The sequence below is a fragment of the Engystomops pustulosus genome, chromosome 7 (assembly GCF_040894005.1).
Source record: "Engystomops pustulosus chromosome 7, aEngPut4.maternal, whole genome shotgun sequence".
NCBI lineage: Eukaryota > Metazoa > Chordata > Amphibia > Anura > Leptodactylidae > Engystomops > Engystomops pustulosus.
Window position 1 is genome coordinate 48,320,401 of NC_092417.1, and position 20,348 is coordinate 48,340,748.

Sequence of the window (20,348 nt, forward strand, 5' to 3'; positions counted from 1 at the left end):
ATGAAACCGCAAAAACGACAAAGGGGTTAAAAAGTGCATCTGAAAAACTGGTTGAGAGTTAATAATATGCATAAAATAATCCCATGTCCCACATGTCTCGTCATAAGCCCAGCACATATTAGCCTGTATGTGTTTCTATCATTTTATTGATGTGATATGTGACTATCATAGTGACTAGTCGGTGCACACCGGCCGTGACGTCACCAGCAGCGTGCACACAGGCGGAACCAATGTACGCAGTGATGTTCCTGAGGGGGAAGAGTGATAGCGGCGCACTGCCTGAAGGAAGCACAACAGTGTGATGAGAAGAGATGGATGACCAGGGCTGCCCCAGGTGTAAGACCACCAAGTACCGCAACCCCTCCCTGAAGCTGATGGTGAACGTGTGCGGCCATACACTGTGAGTGCCCGCCATGTCCTACTCTGTAGTAATGGATGGAGGAAGCAGCAGCTGTCTGCCTGTGCTGTGGTCTGGCTCCAGTACTCCAGGCTCCTGAATGCTGAGCACAGTGTTATGGGACTATTATGCCTTTGTAGTATTGTATGTAATGGTGGTTTCTATGCCGTTTTCAGTATAATTCTTGCAGTTATTGCAGAACAAGACATTAGGATCTAATTGTTTTAGGTTCCGTTCACATTGAGCGGCAAATTCAGTGTTTTAGTTTTTTTATGGTTTCATTAGAAAACATGGTTACTTATTACTTGCATTACCTGCCAGGTTCTATATATGAGGCTATGACTGTGACATCACATTCTCATCATCGGCTGCAGAGGTCTGTGATTGGCTGCCACAGTCACTTGTTATTGAGATGACATCATAGCCACAGCCTTGTGTACAAACGCGGATGAGGAGACAGGACACTGGAAGACATGGGGATTGTCCCAAGTTGGATTTATGGCCCCTATCCTGATCTATGGGGGTCTGATTGCTGAGATCTTTACTGATCACAAGAACTGAGTCGAGCATCCACCCTATGGATGTTGCAGAGCACATCGGTCAGCCATCTCCCATTTACTGTCTATGGGAGTTAGAGATACCAGTGCCCAGTAATTTTCAGCACTCTCATAATATCAAGTGCAATGGCAACCTGCGGCTTCAAATGGGACCCTCATTCTTGTGATTGGTAGGGATCTCGTGATCATGATGGTCCCATCAGTCAGACTTGCACTGACCAGATTGTTCTCCCCTATTCTGTGAATCCAGCATGGGACAACCCCTTGAAATCGGCTGTGGTCAGTTCAGAAAACAAATCTATTATAAAGACCACTTTTCATTGGTTGAATAACTGGACCCATTCAATGGAAATATTCTGGTTAGTAAAAACTACAATAAATAAATTTAAAGCTTCTTTTGTTGAATAAATATTCATCTCCTACAGATGTATAGAGCAGCCGAGGGCATGTGCTCTGTCCATTTGGGGAACAATGGGTCTCCTTTCTTGCAGTCTGTGGCGGTCCCACAACAGAGAACCCCCACCGATCAGAAATTTAGTTTCTATCCTCTGGAAAGGGACTAACGTATTATGATTGGGCAACCCTTTAACAAAGTCTTTTTACAAGCAGTTTGCAAGGGTTGTCCAGGATCTGCTTCACTTCTGTAGCTTTAGCGTGTGGAGTTAAAACAAATATCCTTCCTCCCACCTTCCCCCAAGTGCTTTCACAAATTTTTTTGCCTTTTCTGATTGAGCACAATGAGAAGCCATCACATTCTGGTCTGTAAATATACAGCTTCCTGAGTCACATTAAAATTGCATGAAGAAAACTCGGTTACAAGCAATTCTCTGGCCACGCAGCCATAGAGTGGGACAGGGCCTGCACCTAAGTTCCTTCTATAAGTATGTAATGCTCAGTATTCTCACTTCATGTACAGGTTTTATGGGAGAACACCTGTCTAGACATGTCCTGGAGTATGCCATCTTCCAGTCTATGCATGACAATAAAAAATATATAAATTTAAAATACATTATGGGTCAGTGGAATCAATTTGATGTTGGCTGTATACTTTACACAGACTTAGCGTCAATCAAGATGGTACCGTGGTAGGCGGCTGCCTGTGCACCTCGCTCCAGCTTTCCTTTCCTATTTCCCCTCTCCTTTCCTCTCTCTCCACCAGTTTTTACCCATTATTCTTTCGCAGCTTGCTGCGCCATGCTCCACTCATCTCTCCCGGTAGAAGGCAGTTCCAGGAGAATAGTTTTAGCTCAACCTTCTGTTAAAGGGTTTTTTTTCCCAACCTTTCAAATTATTCTCTTTCCCCGGAATAGGTGCTAACAATTTTATCAGTGAGGGTCCAACTGCTGGGACCCTCAGTATTGTGAGAATGGGACACCCAGCAAATTTTCTTGTTATACCCTATCCAGTGATAGGATATATAGAATATCCATTTATTTACCAGTTGCATGGTTAAAACGTGGACATCACAAAGAAAAATCCCTCTTACTTTTTTTGGAAATGTCATGTCTGTCATTCCTTACTTATGGTGCTAAAGCATATCTGGAGAGGGTTTGCACCAGCAATATTTTATATCATGACTGTGTCCCCATCTGTGAGAGATATTAGTTTCATCCAATCCAGACTACTGATCTTTGTGTAGGGAACAAATAGATGCCGAGGATCCTATAATACCTTATAGTTCCTGAGATCAAGGACAGAAGGGGATCTTGCTCATGGTACAGAGGTGTCAGAAACTAAATCTCCCTATTAATCCACATTTCTGTTCAGGTTTGCTGTCAGACTTTGGAGGTCCTGTGAGCTCTTGATTGCAGACGGTCATGTTTTCTGGCACTGAAATAATTGCAATTTCTTGTGAACCACCATGCCAAGTGGGCATGGAGGGGCATGTGCTGAATGGCGGAGTGGGCTGGTGCAGGGCATCCCAGCTCTGTGTGTGTGCACTAGCTGTAGCCTGTCATATTATAGCGCAATTTGTCAGATTTGGCCTGGCATAGGATTGTCCGCCTGCCAGATACATCAGGTGGCCAGAGCCTACTGATATATCTGTTCCGGTGTAGGGTTGAGGTTTACATCATACGCGGGCACACCAGTCGCCAGCGTGTGATGAATCTCTCATAAATCTCCCCCAAAAATTCCAACAAACTTCCATTAAAATGAAGGGGGAATAGATTTTTCTGTGTCACTATATGACTTTAGTTTCATACCTTTAGGGGAGACGTCCAGCATAGTTTCCTTCCAACTAATTGAAGCCCATATTCTTTAAGGGCTCTAAAAGTGGAGGATGGGCAATCTCTTGGATTTATGTTTTTTTTTCTTCATAATGCTTACAACTTGCATGTTCCTTTTACTAAGGGCCATGCGCCAGTTTTCTGTCGGACTTTGCACATTCTTTTTAGTGCAAACTGCTTGCACAGGTATTTAAGAACACACATTGGGGCACATTTTCTAAGAATGGTTCAAACTGCACTAAGTGTAGTTTTCCTGTGTATAATTTAGGGTGCGCCAGATTCATGATATCTGGCCCCCTTGAACTGGCCCGACAGAGTGCAACACTTTTTTTTTTCTGGTCAATCTTTAAAGGACACCTGTCATCAGGTCTGTGTCACTTGTCCTGTCACTACTACCTGTTGGAGCAACTCACAGGGATCCCATCCCAGCATTTATCTAGTTATTTCATACTTTAATCATTTAAATCATATTTTCTTTATTATGTAAATGAGGCTGGTCACATGGTCAGAGGCAGTGATGTCACCCCTGTTACCCCTCCCCTCTCCTCCCCCTGCTCATGTCTGTGTGTAATGTATAGTAAAGCATTGCTGGTGTGTGTGCTGCATCTGCTGACATGCTGCATCCTCCTAATATACAGGTGAGAGACACAGACATCAGCTACACATGTACCTGACATGTTCTGCTATATCATGGCTCCCTGGAGTTGTTGTATCTCTCCTATACACACACATGCACACACAGGCTGCAGGGGGTGTGGCCAGCAGCAATCACATGCAACAGCCATTACCCCAGTCAAGCACTGGGGGTGTGGCTGTGCCTCCCACTCATGAATAAGCCGGACAGCTTGAATATGATAATGACTCATTGGACATTTCACATGTCATTTGCATACAGCTTTAGGACCTCATTGCTTAGATTTACAGGCATGTAGAAGGACAATGAAGGGATAGAGGCAATGCCCTCTAATGGCAGTTTATAAAAATCTATTTAGATTAGGGGGGTTATTTTGCATGACGGGTTCTCTTTAACATGGGCCGTGCGACAGACTTGCATGTTAAATCTGGCACACGTTTTGACTGAGCAACAGAACACCCCATTATTTGTGCCACATGATGCCTAGTGCAGATGCGCCACAAAATGGTCATGTGTGACACATTTGTGGTGCAGACACTTCTTAAATACATGAGCAAGCAGTTTGCACTAGAAAGAACATAAAGTTCACCAGAAAAACTGACGCAAAGCCCTTAGTAAATGTGTCCCATTGTGTGCGTTTTGTAGTGCAGCTGCACTAGGCATCTTACAACACAAATTATGGGGCATTCTTGTGCTCAGTCGGACCGTGCGCCAGATATAACATGCAACGTCCAACAGAATTGTGTTGCACGCCCTAAAGGGAACACCAATAAAAAAAAAAAAGGGGTGCACTCTGTCGGAGCAGTGCAGGGGGACGTCAGAAATCCTGAAGCTGCATATAAAGTTTAGATACTTTAAATATTTATTTATTTTTTTAAATTTTTGTTCCTTATGGGATAAATACACTGGTTTGGCTGTTATTCCTCATCATGTCATTAGGCTTCTTGTGTGATGTAAAGGGAACTGCTTTACAAGCTAGCACTGAGGCAATGATTCCATTACCAATTTTCATATTTCTCTTTCAGTCTGTATGACCAGCTTTCCATCCTTCCCTCTGTAGAATACATCCCTGTGACTTCTTGATTAAGCGTTCATTCCAGTGTTGACATTGTCTCCTCGCTGTGGCTCCTTGACTTGTCATTTTAACTAGGGCACCTGTGTTACTCTATCCAAAGTGGATTTTTCCTCGATGAAGTCATTGGCTCTCGCCGGCTGGTGCCAGGGGTAGAGTCACTCATGAAAACCACACCGGCAGCCTCAGCATCTTCTGGACGTTCCAGCTCCTGTGCAGTCTGCAGGTTCAGCTGCTGTGCCCTTGAGTCAGTAGATGTTTTAAAGACTAGCAGCTGAACCAGCAGTCTTCAAAGACACAGCAAAACTGGCTTAAGCAGCAGACACTGGGCTCCTGATTGATGCCAAAGCTGGTTTATAGTCCTAAGTCATTGGATGGAAATGTGTGAGAGCACCACAAGCAGTTACTCAATTAGCCTTGTTATTTCTGGTGAGCTCCAAGAGTTTATTTTACAGTCTCCTTTATATTTTCATTTTACTGTACATTCAGATTCTGACCTTCCCTCGTATGTGTACTAGACGAAGGGTGTGGAGCAGTTCTGCGGAGTGTTAAATAACCTTTAATAGTTTATCATGGTCATGTAGCAGCCATCTGATCTGTCTGTTGCTGATTATCTTGAAGCCATATGCTTCTGAATAGGTCTAACGAAATTACATTAATTCTGGTTAAGAGGGACTACACATGGTATTAAAGGGAACCTATCATTAGCATTTTCACCACAAAGCTAGCCGCACCCTCATGCCTATGAAATAACCTTTTTAGCATTTTCTCTTTTTAAAACTTGCACATTTATCTTAAAAAAACAAAACACTTGTAAAGTCTTATGCAAAGGAGCTAAAAAGAGTCACTATTTGCCTAAGATGAGTCACACCTAGAGGATGGAGGGGGGTTGTTAAAAAGAAAATTAAGAAAAAAGTTTTTTAAAATAAGAAATAAAATAATAAAAATGCCCTCATAGTTTGTCCCAAGGTTTGAGTGTCCTGGATACTGCTTTCATCACTAGCTCTTGTGTATCGGCATAGTGTCATCTCTGTACTGACCCCATTCTGCTGCCCGGCAGGGATCTATTTCCATCCTGCTGATAGACCCTGACACTGAGGAGTGTGTGATTTACATCACCACGTCCTTGCACAGTCTTCATACGAGTGCTCCTGTATACCCTAAAACCAGTGATCTGCCCTCCCTGAACATGTGGATGTCTTCCTTCTAGTTAGGGCTTATTCATACATCCTGTGTGATATCATTTTGTATGATTTTCACTAATTGCATAATGACCCTGTATTTTCCATAGTCGGTTAAAACGATTTTTTACATACCCTGGCTTGTCCTGAGGTGGTGGAGACTCCTGTGGCTGGAGTGCACACGTATAGCTGGCTTTATGCATGCAGGATCCAAAGAAAGAAGAGTTCCGTAGCACGTCCAGATAAAATAATGATTCTTTCCTTTATTTTGTCATCATTTAAAATTGTACATGGTGTACAGTAGGTCCAAACACCTACCATGACATTGTGAACACCAGGGCTGGTTGGACTTGTATCTGTGAAATGCTGTAATTTTGTTTATAACAATGAATTAGAGAATGTGTTATTTTGTATCTTGTGTATATTTAAGAATCTTGTCTTTGTGGGAATACCCCTTTAAGGTAAAATGGAAAACCTTGCATCACTTAAAGTGAGCAAAAAGCAGAAGACCGAAGGGAGATGTCACACGTTGGTGTTTTTGATTTTGTTTTTAGTCCTTTTTTAAGCATGCGTTTCCAGTCCGTTAAATAAGCATGCGTTTTAGAAAACATATGCGTTTTTTGAAAACGCATCAGTTTTTGACCATTTTTATTAAGATAATTGGAAAAACCGGACAAAACTGTCAAAAATGGATAAAAGGCAAATGTTAATGTTAGCGTAACGGTTGTTGTACACGCTAAAGTTAAAAGCTGTTTAATTAGGCAAATCTTTCTCCAGCTGGTGGAATGTGTTTTAAAACTCATGCGTTAGGCCCGTCGTGTGTCTGAACCCTGAGGGTGCGTTCACACGTGGCTTTAACTCATGCATTTTCATCACAACAGCTGAGGAGAGAAGATTTGCCGGCTTACCAAACGCATGCGTCAACCCAACATTAACGCATGCAGTTGTTAACATTGCGTTAATGCAGACGTTAACGTCCTGTTTTTGGTCTTAAAGCATGCGTTTTCAGTCCGTTTAAAAACGCATACGTTTGTAAAAGGGATCTGAAAAAGTATGCTTTAAAACGGCCCAAAAATGGGACGTGTGGCATCACCCTAAGATGTGTTATGTTCCAAAACACATGCGTGAAGCACCCTCAAAAATGGGCCAAATTCACACAGTCTGGTGTGGATCCAGTTTGCAATCTCCCTCTCTCCCTACTGTCTGTCTGTAGTGATGAATGGATGTGGATCCTTACCTGCCATACTTGCATCTCCTCAGCCTGAGCCTCTAATAATAGTCAGTGATTACTATGTTAGTTATTGGCACTTGTTCTCCAGGTCATAGCCGCTCAGAGCGTCTCCATCTATTTGTGTCCCCGCTGGGCTGGATCAGCAGCCGTGGGCAGAATGTTTTGTTAGTAGACGGCGCTATTCACCATCTGTTTTTATTACTTTGCCCATTCGGAGATTAGGAGTTGAGGTCCATAATGTGTTGTACGTAAATGCTAGTGGCGGCTTTCCAGCCAGTACGCTGGGTTACTGTCTGTTCCCTGCAGCCTCATCTCTGTACACAGTGTTCAGTCTGGGAATAGCAGCCTCGCCACAATTGTGACGTTGGGGAAAGTATTGGCAGAGAGGCGCAGCCTTGTATACAGACTCCTGTGCAGCTCAGGGGCTAAACTACTCTTACTACTAAATATACAGCAGAAAGGTCTAAATAAACTCTGCAAATCCACTGCAGCTCTATTGATTGGAAATATAATTTACGTAGGTGTGTGATACTTTTGCTTCTAGAAATTCTAGATCAGTGCTAGTGTGGATCTGATTTGCAATCTCCTTTTAGAGTTTAAAAATCCCTTTAATTCGACATCCAGAGATTTGACATAATTTTCTCCTATGTTGTAGGATTTTAATCTGTAGCTCACATTTCCAAATATGCCTTTAATTGCCTGTATCTCTGGTACTGTAGCTCACAGAAGCAAAAGAATGTGAAAGATGAGATTCTTATCTTTAATACTGTATATACTCGAGTATAAGACGACCAAAGTATAAGCCGAGGCACCTAATTTTACCACAAAAACCTTGGAAAACCTATTGACTTGCGTATAAGCTGAGGGTGGGAAATGCATTGGTCACAGCCTTCCCAGTACATAGCCTGCCGGACCCTGCCCCATAGTATATAGCCAGCACCAGCCCCCCTGTATATAGCCTGCCACCCAATATCCCCCAGTATATAGCCAGCCCCCTGCCCCAGTATATAGCCAGCAGCGGTGGAAGCCAGAAAGGTGAGTTTTGATGGGTTTTTTTTACTCGAGTATAAGCCGAGTTTGGGTTTTCAGCACATTTTTTTTGTGCTGAAAAACTAGATTTATACTCGAATATTTATGGTATGTCCACAAGGATGTTTCTAGCTTTTCTAGAACTGAATCAAAAATGTACCTTGTGACCGCAGCCTAAGAGTGCCTGACTCTACCATTTACCTCCTCTAAACTTGATTCATCTCAGGCAAATATGACTCTCCTCTAGTCGTTTCATATGATTCTGGAGAATATATATATTATTTTTATAGCTATGGGGGAGATTTTGCGTAAAAGGGAAATTCTATAAAGGACATTTCTTACCCTATTTTAGGGGGACACTAGTTTAATTTGGGTAAAATATTGTGTCTGGTCTTTTTTGAGCCTGTCGCTCATAGGCAAGTTCATTCAGACAAATCCGCTGTATGCATGTGTAGGGCTCTTTAATTGGATGATGGTTGGGGCAGGACAATTGGGCATCCTGGTGTTACATTGGCCATGGGGACAGTTAAGTATGGTTTTCTAGTAATGACATTGGCATAGCCAATTTCTAAAAAAAAAAAAAAAAAAAAAGTGTTTTATTTTTTTTTTTAATTAAGGATGAAGTTTTTCTTGTGTATTTTATACTATAGGTGGGCAAAGCATAACGTTCTTCTGTTGGAAGGGGAATGTGAAATACAAATGTGTTTAATCCCCCGACTTGTCTGGTTAGTTACATGCACGGGGTATATTGGTAATCCATCTGCCGGTCGCTAAGGTTTCATGAGTGCAAAACCCACAAAAAGTGAATACGCACCTTGTAAAACAAACATGTGCAAAGCTGTTTCATGTTGATCTCATTGTAAACATGTTCTGTGCATTCACTTTGTAATGTTGTGCTGAATATTCTGTACATTGGTCTTCTATGATTCTGGGCTTTGTGTCATTGTTGACAGATGAAAGGCTCCGTAATGTAACATTAGGTAATGTCCTGTGGTTTCTGCAGGTGCATGGGGCTTTGTTATATACTTTAGTACGATTCCTCTTCTTCTTTTTTCATCCGTAGAAAGTACCATGTTCTCTATAATGACTAGTGCTTTTCCACTGCACCCCCAAAATATTTGTTTCATATATATATACAGGCGGTCCTCTACTTAAGGACACCCGACTTACAGACAACCCATAGTTAAAGACGGACCCCTCTGCCCCCTGTGAACTCTGGTGAAGCTCTGGATGCTTTTTATAGTCCCAGGCTGTAATGATCAGCTGTAAGGTGCCTGTAATGAAGCTTTATTGATAATCCTTGGTCCAGCTACAGCAAAAAATTTTGAAACTCCAATTGTCACTGGGCCAAAAAAAAAAATGTCTGGATCTACAATTATAAAATATACAGTTTCGACTTACATACAAATTCGACTTAAGAACAAACCTATGGACCCTATCTTGTATGTAACCCGGGGACTGCCTGTATATAATATATTTTTGTTTTTGCTTTTCTAGATGTGAAAGTTGTGTGGAGCTTCTCTTTGTCCGTGGATCTGGCACTTGTCAGGAATGCAATACTCCTCTGAGGAAAAGTAACTTTCGAGTCCAGCTCTTTGAAGACCCTACAATTGATAAGGAAGTGGAGATTCGCAAAAAAATCTTAAAAATGTGAGTTTTACCTGGATGCAGCCCATTAATTTGGCTCATATTGAACTGGTTACACCCAGGTGTACACACAACTTGCACACTAAGCTTACACATCCGCATCTTGATATATTGCAGGGTATTATCAGTGTCAGTCTATGCACAGGCAGTTCTTACAGGCAACTCTGGGGTCCAGATCGTGAGGAAAAGACCCCAGTTCTTGAGCTGAACCGGCATTGGCTCTGCGTCCGATATATATCGGACGCTGAGAGCTAAGTCACCGCACTCAGCGTCCGATATATCAGACGCAGAGTGGGAAGTGGTTAAAGAACTGGTAGCAATAAGTTACTGCTTCAAGTGCCATGTTGGGCACTCTGTCTCTAAAAGCTTCGCCATCACTGCCCTATCATGTGGATAGGGAATAAGTTTCGCCCTTAGTACAACCCCTTTAACCCCTTAACGCTCTGCGCCTTAGCTCTACGGCACAGAGGTATAGGGAATGTATGAAGAGGGCTCACGGGCTGAGTCCTCTTCATACAAAGGTGGGGGTTGTTGCATATTGCAGCAAACCCCCACCGCTATTAACCCTTTCAATGCCGCCGGCAAAGTCGGCGCCAGCATTTAAAAGACGGTGGCGCGCGGGCGCCGCCATCTTTGTTATGATCGCCGCGCCCCGGCGCGATTGGTTGCCATGGTAGCCTCGGGTCTTCATTTGACACGAGGCTACATGGCTTCTGCAGATTCGTTACAATGAGCCAGTGGCTCATTGTAAAGAATGAGCTGCAAAAATGCCATATATTGCAATACAGAAGTATTGCAGTATATGGTAGGAGCGATCTGACTATCTAGGGTTAATGTACCCTAGATGGTCTAAGATATAGTGAAAAAAAAAAGTTTAAAAAATAAAAGAAATTAATAAAATATTAAAAATTCAAATCACCCCCCTTTCCCTAGAACTGATATAAAATATAATAAACAGTAAAAATCACAAACATATTAGGTATCGCCCCGTCCCAAAATGCCCGATCTATCGAAATATAAAAGCGGTTACGGCCGGCGGTGACCTCCGAGACGGGAAATGGCGCCCAAATGTCCGAAATGCGACTTTTACACCTTTTTACATCACATAAAAAATGAAATAAAAAAATGATCAAAATATTGCACAGACCTCAAAATGGTAGCAATACAAACGTCGGCTCATTTCGCAAAAAATGACCCCTCACACAGCTCTGTGCGCCAAAGTATGAAAAAGTTATTAGCTTCAGAAGATGACAAAATTTTTTTTTTCTTTTTTGTACACATTCGTTTAATTTTTGAAAATGTATTAAAACACAATAAAACCTGTATAAATTTGGTATCACCGCGATCGCACCGAACCAAAGAATAAAGTAGGCGTGTTATTTGGAGTGCAGAGTGAAAGTCGTAAAAACTGAGCCCACAAGAATTTTTTCAATTTTTCCACATTTGGAATTTTTTTTCAGCTTCGCAGTACACGGCATGTTAAAATAAATAACATTACGGGAAAGTAAAATTTGTTTCGCACAAAATAAGCCCTCACACAGCTCTGTACACGGAAAAATGAAAAAGTTATGGATTTTTGAAGGTGGAGAGCGAGAAATGAGCGGAAAAACCCTGCGTTCTTAAGGGGTTAACTTGTCAGGCAGGTGTTTTGTCTAAGGAAACAGAACTTGATAGCAGTAGATATACCTTTTTTTTATTTTTAATTTTGTTTTTGATATTTTTGGAAAGTTTGTTAGGGGGAATTGAAAATAAGAAAAGGGAGAACAGCAAACAAGATTGTAGTATATATTTACATCAATAGAAGTAATGACAACTGTTGTAAACGATATATACTTTATAAACCACTGCATATATGTATATATAGTAAAAACTTTGAGGGAAGGGAGGACTGAGGAGAGGATGGGGTGGGGATAAATAAAGTACCTTTAAGTAACTTACATATTAAACTTAGGTGGGTATTACCATCATTATGATTGGCTTTGCATATAGATATACTTACATGCTCTTGGATACAAGTAAAGCATAAACCACAATTGTGTAAGATGTGGGTTCAAAGGGTGACACAGAAAAACACTTATTGTCTATAAATAAAACATTTTTTGTCATTAAGTGTAGAACCTCTGACGGTAAATGTCTGACTATAGACTTTTCTAGTCAGGACCCTCTCGCATGATCTGTCTTATTTCTTCTTTTTGCCGTTGTACGTTGCCATACGCAGCTGTATAAGTCATGTGGATTGTGTATGGCAGTATGCAGCTTTCCCAGCGTCTCTGCATGAGGTTTATTGGTTTTTACAAAGGGTTGGATATCCTACACTTGGCTCATAAGATGAGGTTGTGTTCTTATTGTGCACCATTACCAAAATCGTCTCCACAGGTCACCACAGATATATCATGATAGATTTGCCCACAATTGTCTAGGAAATCTTTATCCTTGTGTATGGCTGTCTGCGTGTATGCGATGGGTTTGCCAAAGCAAGAACTGTTGTTAATGGCTTTCTGCCCTAGCTCATAGATGGAAACGGGGAAGGCGTCCCTCCACGTATTCCATATTACAATATAGCGTTTCTCATAATATTTGGTCATATTATAACATTTTCTACAAATATGTTGCAGTTACATAGTAAAATGATGAGTATTCTTTACTAATTTCAGGCATTTCTATAGAGGTTTTAGAGCTATTCAAGGGAATGATGAGAGACAAGCCTAGATTTATCATGAGGCACACAATGACCGTATCAGGGAGCTATCTACAAGCAGAGTACATGCACCGTAATATATCTCATGTTGTAAATATCGGTGTTGGTAGTTTTGCTATTTTCTGTAATGCAGGAATGCATCCCAATGTGCATCTAACACCTAACATTGAGGGAAAATAGAATAAACTGAATTCCTATTGATTAGACATCCATTAGGCTGAATAGATGGTGCTGAATTATTGAATTAGATCTAATTTTCTCCCTCTTTCTCTAGATATAATAAGCGTGAAGAGGATTTTCCATCTCTGAGAGATTACAATGATTATTTGGAAGATATTGAGGAAATAGGTAAGGCTATTGGGAAAGTTTGCCACTTTTCCGTGTAATTGAATTTGGGATTGTAATCAACTAGTATGGGGTATAAGGAGATTTTTAACAGAAATGTTACTTGTATATTAGGGAAGTTCTCCAGATTGATTCATCATCTTTCCAAACGTAAGACCTGCTGATCACCCGTTACAGTCATCACAAGGAAGGGAATGGCAATACGTCTTTGTAATATTATATAGAAATATTTGACATATAAAATTCTGCCCTGTGACCAGGGTGACAGTGGAGCTTCTTCAGGCTGCAATTTTTTTTTAACAGACAAACATTTGCATTTAGACACCCTCCGTGCCCCCCCCCCCCCCCCCCCACAGCCAAACTATTCCAGACTTCTACATCTACTGGAATCGTCTTTCCATCAAATTTATTTTGTCTTGCAATGCAACCTGAACGTTACATTATGAAACCCTTACAGGAGCTTCTGTCCCATCTGCTTCCTCTGCATCAAAAATGGATAAAAAAAATGTTGCAGGGAAATTATCCTCTGTCTGCCAACAGACTGATAGGAAGGGCATCCATTGCCAAGTGCTAGTGTTCCTTTGTAGGACTATTATTGTTACAATACTTTTTACTCCAGATTTCATGCAGAAACGGGACGCAAACGTTTGTGGCCTGGTTTAGCTGTGTGCAGATAGGAGGCGCGAGCATCTCCAATGTAGCTCAGCAGCTGTGGCTGTCCTGCATGGTGGGCTAACCCGCTTCACAATCTGCCCAATAGACCTTTAGGCATCTGTGTGCAAGCTGCAATTTATGGAGATAGCTCATGGCCCCACATAGGATTGTGTGCATGAGACCGAAGTATAATGCTGGTCACCCAATTGTACTTGCCTTGGTAAACCATTTTTTATTAATTTTTAAACTTGTAGCCCACCCCTTTTAAGATGCTCATTTAGCAGCATGGGATGGACATGGAGCAAAACTACAGGTCTCCTGAAAGGGGTTGGGAATTTGGAGAATCCATTATAGAGAGCGTGGACCCTGTGCATGAAGGTTTTGGGGCATTTGAAACCCTCACTCTAGAGACATCAAAATATTGATTTAATTGTCAATCAGTTTCCATGACCATCACCCTAGATACACATATTTACACCACCCTCCTCATTGACTATGCTTTGAGGGGTTAAAAATGACTCATAATTTTACCTTCATATTAGTGGTGTGAGTGGGTCCTATAACTTGTCATTATGCCCCATCTCCTTCACTGGTTGATGATAAAAAGTGCACAGATCTTTACCTTCATCTAGCTGTAGAAAGAAATAATAAGAAACCTATAAAAAAGTAACTACCGTATTTTCCGGACTATAAGGCGCACATAAAAGCCTTGGATTTCCTTGGAAATCCAAAGTGCGCCTTATAGTCCGGTGCGCCCTATAGGAGGGCAGCGGACCCTACTTACATAGGTCCCCGCTACCGGAGCAGGGAACGCGGGGAAGGTGAGCGGGGAAGGTGAGGGGGAGGTGGAGAATGGAATACTTACATAGGTCCCCGCTACCGGAGACAGCAGATCTCCAGCGGGAACTGCAGACCACGCGGCACGAACAACTTCTGACGCGTCGGTCTGCAGTTCCCGCTGGAGATCTGCTGTCTCTGGTAGCGGGAACCTATGTAAGTATGCCATTCTCCACCTTCCCCGCGTTCCGCGTCTCGGCGTCGCGTCTCGTCCCCTCGGGTCTCCGCTCCGCCCCCGGACCCTGCGCCTTATAGTCCAATGCGCCTTATATATGGAATTATTACATATGTAAGGCGCATCGGACTGATGCGCCTTATATTCCGGTGCGCCTAATGGCCCGGAAAATACGGTAGTACTAAAGCTATGTAACATTACAAAACCTAGAAAGCATTTCAGGGCTGCAGGATTTGTCTTTCAAGTGCTTAACAATTTACCTTGTCTCTTTCTTGGATAGTGTTTAATATGACGAACAATGTGGATCTTGAAAACACCAAAAGAAAAGTTGAACAGTACCAAAAACTAAACAAGGACACGATTCAAAGAAACAAGATAAAACTGGTTAGTGCCGCACCACACATATCTGTGCATTGAGGCGTCTATTAATGTATAGGTTTTACAGTGTCTTATCTCTGGTTTTAACAAAGAAAAGAGTTTAGGAGCTGAGTATGAAGAGTGCAGATTGCTTTTACCTCTAAGGCCGGGTTCATATGTCGTTTTTGGAATACGCTTGGAAACTCTCCTGGTGTATACAATGTCATGGCTACTGAGGTCCGAAATATAGACCAGGTAGACCAAACTTTATGAAAAGAACTCGCTATCACTATCTAGAGCCATGATCTCTTCCATTCTCAGGACATGGTTGAGACAATCAACAAATTCTGCCCTAGACGGAGGGGAAGGAGACCGCCAATGACAGGCATGACCGTACTGGCTGCACTTTTCGGTGGAGTCCTTTTTAAGCTCTCGTAATAGAGTATGGAAATGGCAACAATAAAGCGATCTCTGGAGAAGATGAAATTGCTTCCTCACTTACTCTAGTGATGTCACTGTCCTTATAAGAACCGTGATGTCACTGGGGAAACACCCCTAAAATCCGCTGTGGCCAATCACTGGCTGCTGCTGTTGGTCACTCCTTCCCCTGCATTCAGGTGGAGGAGTCGTCATCGGGTGACGTAAGCATACAGTTTCCCTACAACATATGGCAAAAACGGGATGTGAAACCAACCTAACGATCATATAATAATAAAGCCGTGATGTGGTGTCCATACAATAATTTTACAATTGAATTCATTTATTGGCGAGATATTTTCTTACATCTGATAGTTTTGAGTCTACCACTGAATGGTCTCTTTTCTTCCCTTAACCCCTGTGTGACCAAGGGTCATTGGTGTCTTAAAGGGGTTTTCCCCCACAAAGCAAGTTAAGGCCTAACTTGCTAACGGGCGAGGGATCTCAGTGATGGGACCCCATGGATCACGAATGAACCTCTGTCAGCTCCGTAAAGATGAACGTGGCAGCCTACGCACGTGCGACCACCGGTATTGGTCTTCTCTTGGTGCGACATAGGTGCATCAGACCCCTGTTCTCGTGATCCGGGGGGGGGGGGGGGGATCCCATCACTTAGACTTGCTTTGTGGGACAACCCCTTTAATGTCCAGGTCATATTTTGCAGTTCTCTTCAGCTCTTCTTTAAATAATGATATCTATGGAACAACTTTACATATCAAAACAATTTTTACAGGCGGTCCCCTACTTAAGGACACCCGACTTACAGATGACCCCTAGTTAAAGACAGACCCCTCTGCCCACTGTGACCTCTGGTGAAGCTCTATCATGTACATAACCCGGGGACTGCCTGTACATATATTTTTTTCCATCATATGTGATATGTTTTTATGGGACATTTAATATTTGATATCTCTGCTTCTGTGGCAGAACCTGCGACAATACCTAATTTAAAATAAGACCAGAACTGTGTTTCTAGGTGCCAATGTACTGAAGATATAGCCATTTGAAGTCTTGATGTGTATACACGTGTTACCTGCACAGAGTAGGTGCAATTATGACGTTTATATGGCAGGCGTGAATGGGTTAAAGGGACTAAATATTTAAGGCTCAGTTGTCTATTTAAGCCTTGTTCTTTACAGGGGCTTGGTGTACTTCATGCCCTGGACACAGTGCCTGCTCTATGACTATGTGAATATTTTCTCTGGACACCCTTTAGATGGTAAAATGCGTTTGTACTGACCATCAGATCCAGTTATAGAACTTTCAAAGGTTACGGAAGGAGAAGAACTGAGTGTATGAAGAGGCACATGGAGGTGTAGTGTGTGGCTTACTGACTAGTACTGAGCGGCTATAGCAACTTACTGACATTATGCACTCTGGGCAATGACGCATTAGAGGAAGGGACCTGACATGGGGTAGACGTACATGGAAACAAACAGGGGAACAAGGAGGCCTTATCACTAATGCTGTCATATGGATATAAAGTGTCTAACGCCTCTCTGCCGTTGGCTTTAGATGTACAGTCAACATTTATATGACTTGGGTTTTGCACATTCCCATCAATTGGACACCACACACGTGCAAGGTACACCTTTATGACAGCCCTTTAACCGCATTGGACATCCCATTTCAAGTTTAATATCTTTTCTTTTTTCTAAAATAAGGCTACATTCACACAAACATATGGGGATGTATAAATGGCCGACATAAATACGGCGTATATACGTCCCCCAAACACGGCAATGGGCGCACGCTCGGTGCACATAAGAAAGATCGGACATGTCCTATCTTCTGCAGGATACGGCGCCATATATTACTATGGAGAGATATTACACTTCTCCCCGAGTACGGTACGGTGGCCACATGTTAATGTGAATGTAGCCTTACTGCGGTGAAAATGTGGACTTCCCAACCACTGCAGGACATGTCTCATGTAATGAAAAGATAATATGACTCTGCCCATTAATTTGCGATTAATAATTTATTAAAACAAGACATTAAGACATTTTATGGCAAATCCTACAAGATTTTTTTCATAACTCCTTTAGATATTCCTCAAGCGGTAACTGGACATGCACAACGATCTCTCCCTTTACAGCATTCTTGCTATATGGGTCCAATCATTCATGAGATTGTTGAGGGTCTCAAAGGTGGGGCTTGTGCCTCTATTTTCTTATAGATATATCCTATGAATGTACTATGAAAATAATGTAGAAAATGAAATCTTTTATCCCAAACTTATGTCTGTAATGAAATGTTATAGTACAAGTGACGTGACATTGGTTATAAGTAACTTTCTTTCTATTGTGCACAGACCAGGGAGCAGGAGGAGTTGGAGGAAGCTCTAGAAATAGAGAGACATGAGAACGAGCAGCGGAGGATCCTCCTGCAGAAGGAAGAACATCTGCAGCAGATGCTGAAGAGGAAGAATAAGCAGGAGCTTTTGGATCAGCTGGTAAACAACAAGTCCTTATTATCCTTCAATGCCTTGTCATCTAGCCATTCATTCCTAAGGCATGTCCCCATAAGTTTATGAATACTTTATTTTTTTTTTTTTTTAGGTCTCTGCTCTTTGTTTAGCCCACTGGCTGTTGTGGCTAGCATTGACAACCATAACAACATACGTGATTGGTCACCAAACTCTTTGAACCTATCCAAAAGCTTCATTGTATTGTATTGTATTGTCCTTGGAGATCTTAAGTTATTGGTAGGGACACGAATGTGGAAAGTGAAGCTATAATCCAGGTCTGCAGCTCTTGCCTAAAGGGCTTTCTGCACTCTGCTGCTCCATTGCCCCTCCCTTCAGCTATGAGTAGGAGCTGTATCAGGATTTTGGGTGTATACATACAGCCGTCACTCAGAGAAGAGGGGAGGAGCTTTGGGACAGTGCATTGCAACAAGAAGAAAGCTCTTCACACTGAATACCATCCAGAGCTGCAGCCTTGCGTTAAAAACACTTTTCACATTCCTGCTACTAGTTACTGTACACCGAAAGCTATAGTTACTCTGCCGTATACTTATTCGGACGCATAGACTGATTCCCTTTAATATAGAAGATTCCTAGAATGCATTACAAATGGTTCTGTATAAATGATAGGTACAGTATAGGCCCATAGCTGGCTACAGACTTTATACTGGAAACCTTACAGTATCATGTTCTGTTTTGTAAGCTCTTTTAACTCTGTAGTTTTTGTTGTTATCCTCTTGGGAAGAGCATCGCTGACTTGTATACAGATATTCTCATTGGGGAATACTATGCTTGGGACCTCTGTCTGCTACATCTGAGTAAAAAGCTGCTGCGTAAAGAAAATGATCATCAGAGTGAACGCCAGAGGATCCTAAAGCCAACAAAGAACCAGTTATTTCCATGTATATCTACTGCACCATTGATGATCCTGGTCATATTTTCCTAATCTAATGTAATAATGCAGAAATTCTGTATACATTCTGATATTTGGCAACTGCAGCCTGTGTATAGCGGTGTAATTATATCGTCCCAGACCTATATTTAGAAGCGTTAATACATGGAAATGAGAGAATGTGGAGCTTCAGCCGTTCTGGTCAATCACCACATTCCTTCTGCTTTTAATTGATTTAAGGTGCATTAGCCGCCCAGAAGTCAGATCGTCTGTATACACAATATAATAAGAAAAAAACCGTCCCTGGTAGCTGCTGCTCTTTGCGGTTTTGCCCATTTTACAATTACCCGTTCCACTGGGCTCCACTCTACCATATAAAAAGCTTTTGTGTTCTATTGAATGCGTACAATGGAGATCTTGTGACATTTATCTCTCCTGGCTTCCTTGCTTCGGTGGTCCTGAAACCTACACCACTGAAGCCAATAAAAATGGATTCCCTTCAGAGAGCTCTCCATGCTTGGCGACATCCAGGCTTCTAACAGAGGGCATGCTGTGTTCTGTTATCTGATGAATGCTACATGTAGAAGGTAGTGCTTGTAAAAGTGAGGCATCATGTATCTCTACAAATGTACAGTTATTCCCATACAACCAGCACAGACCAACATGCCAGCAGGAGTAGTAGTAATCAACTATATGCCTCTTCATAACCTCATAGTCTAATGCCCTGCACAGTATATACAGTCCTTGATATATACTGGGGCAGGTGTAGATTTATCCATGGGGTTCATTCACACATCTGTTTTTTTCTTCAGTATGCTATCCATTATTTGCATAGCTTATTGACCCTTTATTATCTCTTTTCCCATTTTTGTCTGTTTTTTTATTTCCTCATTCACATTCACAGTTGTTTTTTTTTTTTTTTCCCCCCGAAAGCCAATGGGGGAGATTTACTATGTATTCTGAACCTCTTCCCCCCCCCCCCCCTGCACGCCACTGAATAACATGCCAAATTTACTTTCGTCTCCACCAAAAAAACTGATGGAGACTATACCTGAAATCTCCACCAGTACTGACCCTGTCTAAACAGATCTGACCTATCAGAGAAGGCTTCAGGAGCCTCTTAGTAGATGCGAACGGTGGAACTTTAAAACGACAGTTTTAATAAATTCCACCCAATGATTCCCCAAATAGATGGCACATGGATGACATTTGTACGTTATCAGTTTTTTCTCAAAATATTTGTGACCCTTGAAAACAGATGTTTCCATTGAGCAGAAATTATACCGTATATACATCTAAAATCTGTAATTTACCCCTATTAATTTTCAGTCCATTTTGTGTTCATGTTAAATACGCATCCGTATTACGTTATATCCCCCAAAAAACAGATACAATACTGGCACAAAGCAGACTAAAAACTGATGTATTTTTATTAGCGAATACACAACAGATACATCCCTGTGGATGAGC

The 20,348-nt window shown here is 41.9% G+C and overlaps 1 protein-coding gene across 1 annotated transcript in view; it reads left to right on the forward strand.

Moving 5' to 3' along the window:
- Positions 1-236: 236 nt before the first annotated feature.
- MNAT1 (MNAT1 component of CDK activating kinase) overlaps positions 237-20,348 on the forward strand; it is a 76,256-nt gene continuing 56,144 nt past the window's right edge. The window contains exons 1-5 of the mRNA XM_072115815.1: positions 237-400; positions 9,827-9,979; positions 12,949-13,022; positions 14,966-15,069; positions 17,834-17,974. Coding sequence (XP_071971916.1) covers positions 312-400; positions 9,827-9,979; positions 12,949-13,022; positions 14,966-15,069; positions 17,834-17,974 — 561 coding nt within the window. The 5' untranslated portion in view covers positions 237-311. The remainder of the gene's footprint in view (positions 401-9,826; positions 9,980-12,948; positions 13,023-14,965; positions 15,070-17,833; positions 17,975-20,348) is intronic.